Genomic DNA, 11,791 nt, shown 5'->3' with positions numbered 1-11,791 from the left:
AGTTAATTCGTTTGGGGTTCGGAGTAGGAGTCTACTCCGAGGGTGGGGGCTTAGGTTTCATCATCATCACCTTTCATCTTTACATTAATCATCAAGAAAAAAAATACGTAAGACATGGCTGTATGGGCATAGTTCCCTTTGCCTTACCCTTTGGGGAAAACCAAAACAAATAACAATAACTTCAACCCAAATTCTGTCGCATCTATAATAAAATACAATAATTAACTTAATTTTATTGAAAAAAAGCCCAAAACTGATAAATTCCTCACAAAGTAAACGGTCAAGAGATGTTGAGACAATCTAAACTTGTAACATAAAGAGGAATTTATTTATATATCCACTACTATTACTTTGAGATTATTTTGTTGAATACGAAATGAGTTGAGAGCATTTAGGTATGTAATGAGTATTATTATAATTGTTCCGTAATGGAACAGATTTTCCTACGAAAATATATTTCTGGAATCTGGATTGATTTTCTTTGCATTATTTGTATTTTTTACGAGTCATGATAGTTTGCATTTTTTCCGTTTCTCCGATGGCGCCACAATCAGCGCTAATTTCATTATGGACGATCTAATGAATGAAATCTTCTTGTCAATTGAAAAGTTGTTGACACATTGCTCTGAAGGCAGTTGCATATCGCATACACCAGTAACGTCTTCAAAATTATCTCGTCGTGTGTGATGTTATTCTTTTGTTACGGAAACAAGAGAAGTGTGAAGAAAATACTTGCTGGAGTGCAGCCCCGGGATAACTAAGATTGTGTTATATGAGTAGGCAAACCTTCTGAAGACATACGCCGGGCCCGGCAAACCCAGTGCGCACGGCATTCCAGGAGTTCGGTAAGTGCTTGCTATCAGACTCATTAACATAATTATTTTTGGTCCGTCGAGCCGGATTTTCAGATTCCAGAAAGTATTTTCTAGTTTCGTTTCCATTTTCTATTGCGTACATACGTACCTACCTAGTTTCTTTGTTCATTTTCGTGTTCGCCATCTTTGCCACGCATAATGTCGGACGATGAAATAGTGAAGGAATCTCGCGTATCAGAGAATATTCCTTTTTCCAAGAGTAATCTTTCATATCAACAAGATGTTTTCGAGCGAGAAGTAATCTTAGACGATTTGAAACGTACCCTGCAGTTCGCAACCACCGATGAACAAAAGTTTCGTTCGCGAACTATCGATATAAATTCTCATCAAAAAAAGTTTAGCAAATTGCAAACTAAAATTGAGAAATATTTGATGCTTAATAACTTGTTTAATAAGGAAGAGCAGATCAAAATTCGTAACGATTTCGATGACTATTATCATGCTATTATTACGCATTCTAATAAACTTAAAAGGGCAGACGAGCAGTGCAGACGCGCTAGTAGTTTACCTTTAATTCAATTAAAGAAATCGAATACCAATGCAAAATTGCCAAAATTGTCTTTACCCACTTTTTCTGGTAATTACGCTGACTGGAATTCATACCGGGATTTATATGATTCACTCGTACATTGCAATACTGACTACACTAATGTCGAAAAATTCCGTTACTTACTTCTTACATTAAAATACGAACCTTATAATCTAATTAAATCAATTTCTATTACGGAGGATAACTATCAAGGAGCTTATGATATTTTAATAAAACGGTACGACAATAAGAGAAAAATCGCAACCCATCATCTTGAAAAAATTTTAGATATCGAACCGTGTAATGATAAAAATATTAATTCTTTGCGTATTTTCCTAAATACTTATCACGAACATATTAAAGCCCTTGAAGCCTTAAATTTTGATTTTCAGAACAATTTAGAGTGGAGTTTTATCATAGTGACAATTTTATTGCGTAAAATACCTATTTCATTCCGTAGAGAGTTCGAACGAAAGTTACCATTGCATACGAGTATACCCGCGGTTGAAAGTTTAATTACCTTCCTTGAGCATGAATTGGCCGCATGCGAAATTTCTAATCCCAATTGTGGGCAGTTTACAAAAACTGCGTCGGACAATTTGAATTCCAAGCAGTTCCGTAGTGGAAGCGCTAGCAGTGGTGCCAACATGATGAACAAATCATTTGCGCACAAGCGAACATTCGCAGCTGGCTTCACGCCACAAAATATCGAGTCCGCGTATTCTGCAAGCAATATTGAATCTAATATACAAGGTGCGAAGGCGTATAGTTGTTTGTTGTGTGATGCTCAACATACGTTGACAAAATGTTCTAAGTTTCTTAACCTTACCCCTTCGGAAAGGTATTCTTTTATACAAGAAAAAAATGTGTGTTTTAATTGTTTGCATGTAGGTCATGACGTAAGACATTGCAAATCTAGTTTCGTTTGTCGTTCCTGCAAAAAACGTCATCATACTTTATTGCACTTTGAGAGTAACAAACAGTCCTTAAGCTGTATGAATGAACCCGGTTCACTCACGCAAGGTGGTTCTTTGAACGATAATAATTCTATTTCGCTTTCTCCCAACAAGAATGTTTATGCGTCCTCCTCGGACACTTCTATTATGAAAACCTCGGATAGTGGGCAAGTGGCGATGACTTCATCCGTGGTAGGGGATCGCTCGCGCGCAATTTCATCCAAGGCGCCTTTTGTTCGAACGGGTACCGTTCTACTGTCAACCGCACTCGTCGATGTATGTGTTAACAATACGAAGCGATCGACTGTGCGTTGTCTTATTGATACCGGTAGTCAAGTATCTTTTATTTCGGAGGCTTGTGTACAGCGTTTAAACATAGCTAAAAAACATGTAAACTTTCCACCTGTTTTCGGTATTAACGAAGATAAACCGGTACATCCTAAAGGTGCTGTTTTCTTTCAAGTTGCGCCGAGAAATAAATCAAGTCCGATTGTTAACATTAATGCGTTAGTTTTGCCAAAGTTAATGACAACAAATATGCCTGCGTGCCCACTCCCTTCTACAGGGTGGTCACATATTGAAAATTTGACCTTAGCTGACCCTGAATTTTATACTCCACAACCCGTGGAAGTTTTACTCGGTGCTGACGTACTCTCTGAGATTTTATTGTATAACACTATAACGGGTTTACCAGGGTCACCCATTGCTATGAATAGCATTTTTGGTTATCTTCTTTTGGGAAAGATAGATTTCGATTCAGTTTCGATTTCAACCCCTATTCATGCGTGTCACAGCTCCTTCTCCGAGGACTTTGACCTTAAGCGCTTTTGGGAACTGGAATCAGTTTCAGAACAAAAGTCTCTCACTCCTGACGAACTTTTGTGTGAGAAAATTTATAATGATACACACATACGTGATGATTCCGGACGGTACGTGGTGGCGCTGCCGTTTAAACCCGACGCACCGCCACTCGGCGAATCCCGGGATATTGCTGTTGCTAGGTTCCGTAAATTGGAGTGCAAACTCGAACGCAATCCGCAGCTCAAACGCGATTACCACGCTTGCCTCCAAGAGTATATTGATCTCGATCATATGGAGTCTGTGGATAGTCAAGCAGCTGTATCGAGCTCGTACTATATTCCGCACCACGCCGTGGTCAACCAATCGAGTGAAACCACAAAAACCAGAGTAGTCTATGATGCAAGTTGCAAGACTACCCAAGGAAATTCCTTGAATGATATTTTATTAGTCGGACAAAAGCTTCATTTAGACATTGTCGATGTCTTATTAAAGTTTCGCATTCATTCTATTGTTTTTACCGCGGACATCAAACAAATGTATCGCAACATTTTAATTCGGGAGCAAGACAGGGATTTCCAACGTATAGTATGGCGCTCATCTCCTCAAGATCCACTGCGTGATTACCGTCTTAAAACGGTAACGTTTGGTGTAAGCTCTTCACCGTACCTTGCACTACGCACCATGCAGCAGCTCGCCCAAGACGAGGCGGCTCGCTTCCCTCGCGCTGCGCGAGTGTTGCAGAGCGATGTTTTCGTTGACGATGTGGTTTCGGGCGACAACAGTGAGGCTGGTGCACTTACGTTGCAGAGAGAGCTAGTGGACATCTGCCGGACAGCAGGCTTCGAGCTTCATAAATGGCATAGCAATTCCGCGGCCATTCTGGCTGCAGCTAGGCCTGATTGTTCTGACGGTGAGCGGCGCGATAGCGTCCTATTCGCAGAGATGGAGAATGATAAAAAAATTAAAGTTTTGGGTCTCCAATGGCATCCTAAAAATGATGCTTTTGCCTTTAGTGTCAAAACAAACAGTGAAATTTGTACGAAGCGTTCGATTCTATCGGAAATTGCAAGAATTTACGACCCACTCGGGCTTTTATCCCCTGTCACTCTTTTTGCAAAACATTTAATACAACTTTTATGGATTGCACGCGTGGATTGGGATGAAACCCCACCACAAGAAATCGTTAATTCTTGGTCTACTTTTGTTAGTGAACTTCCACTTTTAACTCAAGTTTCTTTTCCGCGTCATGTGTTTTCTAAAAACCGCCTTATACAGCTTCACGGCTTTTCCGACGCATCTGAGCGGGCGTACGCCGCTTGTATCTACTTGCGCGTACAAAATGAGGAAGGAGAGGTAGATATTTCATTGTTACTAGCAAAAACACGAGTTGCTCCTACTAAACGTATTTCGATACCACGTTTAGAGCTGATGGCGGCATTATTATTAGCAAAAATTATGCAAAAGGTTTTACATACCTACGTTGAGCTTATTTCGCCTGATCAATTGTTTGCGTGGTCCGATTCCACAATCGTACTTTCATGGTTACGTGCCGCCCCTCATGAGTGGAAAACCTTCGTTTCCAATCGTATTACGGAAATATTACAAGCTGTACCTACGGTACACTGGCGCCACGTACCTTCCGCAGACAACCCTGCCGACGCGGCTTCGCGAGGCATGTTACCTGCTTCATTTTTAGAGCATGATTTGTGGTTTCACGGCCCACAGTGGCTACACGAGGAGGAGAGTGTCTGGCCTGTACTTCATGAGAAGATACATACTGAAGAAGAAAAACGTAGTGTTGTGATTGTATCCAATCCGTCTCTTTCTTCTACTCCGCCCGATGCAGTAGAAATTATTTCGCGTTTTTCTTCTCTCGGTAAACTAGTACGAGTTACGGCGTTAATATTTCGATTTATTGAAAAAATCAAAAATCCGAAAACTACATTTCCTTCGCATATTACAGTGCCAGAATACAATTTTACCCTAAATCGACTTATTTTTCTTGTACAACATTCTGTTTTTAGTGAAGACATTAAAAAATTATTAAACGGTAAAGAGGCTTCCGATAAAGTAAGGAGATTAAATCCTTTCGTTGATAAAAGTGAATTCCTTCGTGTAGGCGGACGTATTCATAAGTCACTTTTACCATTTGACTCGAAACATCAAGTCATTTTACCTAAGAACCATCCACTTACAATTTTAATTATTGATGACGCACACATATCTAACATGCATTCAGGTGCACAAAGCACGCTGCACCTATTATTACAGAGGTACTGGATATTATCTAGTCGGAACGTCGTTCGGTCTCGCATACATCGTTGTGTCCGTTGTTTCCGCGCGCGACCGCCGCGCTCACAGCCTTCGATGGCTACGCTCCCCGCGACACGATTACGTCCGGAACGTCCTTTCTTAAAAACCTCAGTGGACTTCGCCGGACCCTTTTATGTTCGCGCAAACAAAGTGCGTAATGCCAAGATAACTAAATGTTATGTGGCCGTGTTTGTTTGTATGTGTGTGAAGGCTATACACCTTGAACTAGTGTCGGAGCTTTCCACTGAGGCTTTTCTAGCTTCATTACGACGTTTTACATCGCGCCGAGGTTTATGTAAAGATATTTACTCGGACTGCGGTAGAAATTTTGTAGGTTGTGACAGATATTTACAGGAGTTATATAACTTTTTACGAACTGATAAGATTCAAAGTACGCTCAATAATAAAATACTTGAGCAAGGTATAACGTGGCATTTTCAGCCACCTTATGCGAGCCATTTTGGCGGACTTTTCGAAGCTGGTGTTAAAAGCTTCAAACACCACCTTCATCGAGTAATAGGTAATCGCACGTTAACTTACGATGAGATGCACACTTATTTATGCCAAATTGAGGCGATACTTAACTCTCGCCCGCTCTGTGTGTTGAGTGCCGATGCGAAGGATGCCCTTCCACTTACTCCATCTCATTTTCTTATCGGTGAGCCGCTGACGGCTATCCCTGACGTTTCATTAGAGGAAACGAATCCTAGTCGTCTCGTTCGGTGGCGTTTAATCCAACAGTCCATTCAGCATTTTTGGAGGCGATGGAGTCGTGAATATTTACACGAAATTCAACAACAGAACAAATGGTTTAAAGGCCGCGGGTCTCCTGTTAGTGTAGACAGTATTGTTGTAATTTGTGACGACAATTCGCCGCCTCTCCAGTGGAGACTGGCGCGTGTGCATGCTGTCCATCCTGGATCAGACGGGATAACGCGCGTTGTAACTTTACAAGTTGGTAGTAATTTTATTAAGCGACCAGTTGTAAAGATTTGTCCTCTTCCTATTTCTTAGAGAGTTTAAATACTAATAACTTAGTTTTAATTTCACGTATGTAAGCATGTTTCTTTTATTTATTTTAATTTCACGTAGATTAATGTAGGCATGTAGGTACCTAAAGTTCGTGGCTTCCGTTCATTCAATTTGTTAAAAGATCCTACGTACTTTTAAGGTGAGCGGCATGTTCCGTAATGGAACAGATTTTCCTACGAAAATATATTTCTGGAATCTGGATTGATTTTCTTTGCATTATTTGTATTTTTTACGAGTCATGATAGTTTGCATTTTTTCCGTTTCTCCGATGGCGCCACAATCAGCGCTAATTTCATTATGGACGATCTAATGAATGAAATCTTCTTGTCAATTGAAAAGTTGTTGACACATTGCTCTGAAGGCAGTTGCATATCGCATACACCAGTAACGTCTTCAAAATTATCTCGTCGTGTGTGATGTTATTCTTTTGTTACGGAAACAAGAGAAGTGTGAAGAAAATACTTGCTGGAGTGCAGCCCCGGGATAACTAAGATTGTGTTATATGAGTAGGCAAACCTTCTGAAGACATACGCCGGGCCCGGCAAACCCAGTGCGCACGGCATTCCAGGAGTTCGGTAAGTGCTTGCTATCAGACTCATTAACAATAATATAATGTTACAAGATAAGTGACATCTTCAAAATTAGCTCATATCATATAGGTACTAACCCTTTTTAGTAAATAGAAGAAACTACTGAACCATGTTGGCTATTTAAAAAGCCAGTTACTTGATAACGACATTTCAAATATGTGATGCAGATAATGTTATTCAAATTAACAATCTCTTTTCAGTTCTGACGATCAAGAAGGAATATCACACAGGATTCATCATCGTGCAAATGTTGAGGTTATGCTGCTCTACATCATACGTACTAAAGAAATAAATAAAAATAATTAACGAAAATAACATAAGTGTGAGAGTAGAATCTGTGACGCCAACTAAAGTAATACATGAACAGTGTCTTCAGCTATAATTAATAAATAATGTACTAGTGGAAATGAGACGTTGGTTTTTATAATTGGAAGTGGAATTTTATAATTATTTTCGATTCATCATCATCATCAGCCCATTAACGTTCCCACTGCTGGAGCACGGGCCTTCCCTACAGAGTGATAGGGAGATCGGGCAATAAACCATCACGCGGGGCCAGTGCAGATTGATGGTTATTATCAACTGCTAATGCAGCCGGGACCAATGGCTTAACATGCCTTCCGAAGCACAGAGGAGCTCGAGATGAAAACTCTTTTTTTTTTGTGGTTCGATTATGTTGAATAAATTAATCTTTAATCTCAAACATCTTTTTTAACTACTCTCCCAGTAATAATTTTTGGGTAGTGACAAGAATTGAGAAAAGTATGCTGCAATATATAATAGTTTAAACATATCAAAAGAATGAATGAATATCAACAGAGTTTTTAAACAAATGCCAAAAGTAAGTAGGCAAGTACATCAAACCATCTAAATCAGTGATCATATATGTTTGAGAAAGTTAAACAAATGTATCATAATAGAAAGTGGAATTCCATTGTCTCCGCTCACCTCAGTGGAAAGTTTAGCATTCAATTATTACTATCAATTATGGTTAGCCACACCTTTTTAAAGTAATATTATTGTCGCTATGCCCTCTCCCTAAATTAGAAAGAAAGAAAGAAACGTTTATTATAAAGGGACACCACAGTAACAAATACAAAATAAATAACAAATATATAATATAAAAACTAATAGCTAACATAATTAGCACTCCTAATTTGGTGAATATAAATCTATTTAAAAGAAAAATAATAGTAACTAGTACAAGCTTATAGTTATGTATAATTTATACCTCTTCGAGAGCATAGCAGAACAGATTAAGCAGATTAATACTGTGCTACTGCTAGTTTCATGGGACGGCACATGAAGTACAAAAATAAAGATATTTAATATTCAACATAATATAGGAAGTTATTTACTATATTTATTTTTAGTGTACAAACTACAAACAACCTGGGATAGATATTTGGAAATAGGTTACGCCGGTGAGGATATGGTTTGGACATGGTGATTTAAAACTGTCGGGATAGAATGGCACATGAAGTACAGAATACAGATACTTATTTTATTTTATTTATTTATAGATCACTTACAGCTATATACATTATAACATTTAGTTAGAACATAATTAAACAAAGTAAAACAGTACTTATGTGTAGTGTAAGTCTATTACTTATATTAGATATACTATGCGAAATTGTTTGATTAAAAGGTACAAAAAAACCACCATATGCTCCGTATGCTAAAACAATAATTATAATATTTCAATATGTAAATAAATATGTTTATTTTAGTGTTTGAGCATAATCGCACAGTCTAATGAGAATATAATACACTATGTGTTATTAGGTACTTGGAGTCATACTTCCAAGTATTGCAAGTATTGGATTGGAAACAAATTTACGAGTAGTTGGCATAGGATGGCACATAAGTACAGAATAGACAGGTTTTGACTTGATTTATTTGAAATAAATGACATATACACACAATTAAAATTGACCACATGATCAAATTATTCAAATAATAATATTAAGGAATGAAAAATAATGTTAAGTATTCAATAATAATTTGTCTATTTGCTATTTAATCTAAATCATCTGTGTGGGATTTTTTCAAAAGCGAACATTTAATTAATTATACAGCATTTTTGAAAATTTAAACATTGCATTGCAAATTTATCACATCATTAAAATAAAATAAAAAACCAACAGTTGAAACGAAAACTATCATACAAACTTTTGACTAATTAACTTATTTGCCTATCATTTTATTTAATCTTCTTATCGTGTGATTTGTGAAGTGAAATACCTACCAGCCTCATCAATCCTGGTGTCAGGGTTACGATTGAGCCGCCAAAAACCCTGACATGGCTCCTGTAACAATTACTCACTTACATCAGTAAATAGTAACCAACCAGGACTAACGGCTTAACGTGCTTTCCGAGTCACGGATCATCTTACTTTCGGACAATCAGGTGATCAGCCTGTAATGTCCTAACCAAACTAGGGATCGCAAAGTGTTTTTTTGGGTTTTGAACCCGGGGCTCCCAATCGTACGATAGAAGAAAATATCAGAATTCTGTACCGTCGGTGAAAAGTAATACAACTCGAGTTGTATCACTTTTGAGTTATTAGCACACACTTCATGTTCAAAAAAATCTCTTTCTTTCTGTCTAATTCTCGTAACTCTGTACCGTCGGTGAAAAGTAATACAACTCGAGTTGTATCACTTTTGAGTTATTAACACACACTTCATGTTCAAAAAATTCTCTTTCTTTCTGTCTAATTCTCGTAACTGTAGCTATTATAAATACGGAGATAATTTTTGTGTTTAGTGATATAAGTACTGTTTGTGAAGGATTCATGCTGTTATAACACGTGTAACATAATTCATCTTAACTTGCATTAAAGTGAAATGAAGATTTTCACTAAATATTTTGGTGTAAGTAAATGCAACTCAACATATATTAAAATACACGCAATCCTTGAATTCTCACAGTCCGTGTTTAATGATATAATTTTAGTTGTAACATCAAACACCAAATTTATATTTTCGTGAAAAGTAATATAAATTAATATATATCAAAATATTTCTGAAAATACGATCTTAGATATCAATTACGTGTCGTGTATAATGATACATACAAGTTCGATTCCATGCGCCACCAGTATGTATCCTAGGGTGACCTCCGCATAAACCTGTCTATGGGAAGACATTTTGTCTAGAGCCACAGCAAACCATATCTGATCCGCATTGCGAATGGGTATAGGTTAAGTTAGTACTTCAGACCAAACCGTGTTTTTTCTCTTTCTGCTATAGCCACCTTGTAGTACTTAATTACAGTACCTCAATAAGTTGTGGGTCCTGATCATGGCGTCGTTATCACCATGGCAGGGTTAGTCAAAAGGTATTTGAGATTTGTCATAACTGTCGTTAGTCTCCTTCCCTTAGCTCGAAGCATAGCTGTTTTACATAGTTTTCTTGATTACATGCAGGTTAAGCGGTGGCAGATTGAACGCTGCCTTCATTGCTAAGGAGGTTGTAGACGTGAAATAAATAATGGCTCCAAATATTATCGAGCTCCAATTAATATGCAAGCCATTCAATACACGCTGGTTAGATCTTTTATGCAAGCGCCGGTAGTGGTATTTTTGAACCTACACAGCCGTAGATGACAGCTCGGCATCGGGATCTGCCACATCTTCTCAAGAGAAGATTACCAGTTTCTCAAACACGTTGAATGGTGTAAATTTGTCGAGCTTCCTCATTTTTATAAAGAGAATAACTACTCTGAACTCTTGAGCACCACCAGTAATATTTTTTTTCTGTATTTTGATTACATAAGAGAGAATTACGCACAGGACTGTGAAAAATAGAAAGAGGAAGGGGAGGCCTTTGCCCAGCAGTGGGATCTTGTAGGATAGATTAGATTAGAATAAATAATTGGCAACACCATGGGCATAACCCCTTAATTAAACCAGGTCACAAAGTTTGTAAAAATCCCAGGAGGTATTTGAGCTTCTGAAAGGAGTTCGTTGGCTTACATAGTCAATAAAAGCACGCATAATGGACCACTTGCGTTTATGCGGAAAACTGAGCCCATTAAAATAACATTACATATGGGACATTCGAGTATTCATTGAGTCAAGTTAGGGGCCTATGGCGGCTCAGTTATAACCCTGACACCAGGGTTGATGGGGTTGGTAATTCACCTCACAATCCACACGATAGAAGATGAGACATTTGCCCATACATGTTGTGTCGACCCCACCTAGAGTGAGATAAGGGCAGGAGGATGATGATGATATAGTGGAAAGTTTGCCCACTACACAATAGTGGTCCATATGCGAGGATACGCGGAAAGTCCCCCACGTGTGCTTACGTGTAGAGTTTTGCGGAAACGAGCTCATTTAGCTTAACCATAACAGACCCCTACCCTAACCTACCCTGAGGATAGCCCTGTGTAACCTATAGGTTTGGAGGTGAACCAATGATCTTCATTTTCACTACCTATTCTTATCGTCGACATTGATTCGACTCCGTTTATCGTTTTGTCAATGTTGCGGGCTCCCATTAGACCGGGAATTTTGATAATTCGAAATATAGAATGTTACTTTACCTTAGGGGATTTTGATTGTGGAATGAGTTGTGATCTTTTAAATAGTTTCAGCAGGAAAGAAGTAACATTTACCGGTTTGTGTGATTTTGGTTTAAAAGTACGTAGGTACATCACCTTTATCTTCAGGCCATACTGCC

General features: G+C 38.3%; 1 protein-coding gene across 3 annotated transcripts; it reads left to right on the top strand.

The window, feature by feature from the left end:
- On the top strand, positions 1–8,589 carry LOC126369487 (uncharacterized). Of its 3 annotated transcripts, none has more exons than XR_007566720.1 (2): positions 1–395; positions 7,297–8,589. XR_007566720.1 is itself a non-coding variant. In XM_050013920.1 (2 exons), exon 1 carries the CDS (start codon positions 1,014–1,016, stop codon positions 6,486–6,488), a length of 5,475 nt encoding a protein of 1,824 aa, XP_049869877.1. In that variant the 5' UTR covers positions 879–1,013; the 3' UTR covers positions 6,489–7,081; positions 7,297–8,589. The 3 variants fall into 3 exon arrangements, 1 of the variants encoding a protein (XP_049869877.1); XR_007566721.1 differs by lacking the exon at positions 1–395 and adding an exon at positions 417–845; XM_050013920.1 differs by lacking the exon at positions 1–395 and adding an exon at positions 879–7,081.
- Positions 8,590–11,791: the final 3,202 nt, after the last annotated feature.

This window comes from Pectinophora gossypiella, chromosome 9 (assembly GCF_024362695.1).
Source record: "Pectinophora gossypiella chromosome 9, ilPecGoss1.1, whole genome shotgun sequence".
In the NCBI taxonomy this organism is placed as follows: domain Eukaryota; kingdom Metazoa; phylum Arthropoda; class Insecta; order Lepidoptera; family Gelechiidae; genus Pectinophora; species Pectinophora gossypiella.
The sequence above is the reverse complement of the archived record's forward strand: the minus strand, read 5'-3'. Positions and strand labels throughout refer to the sequence as shown.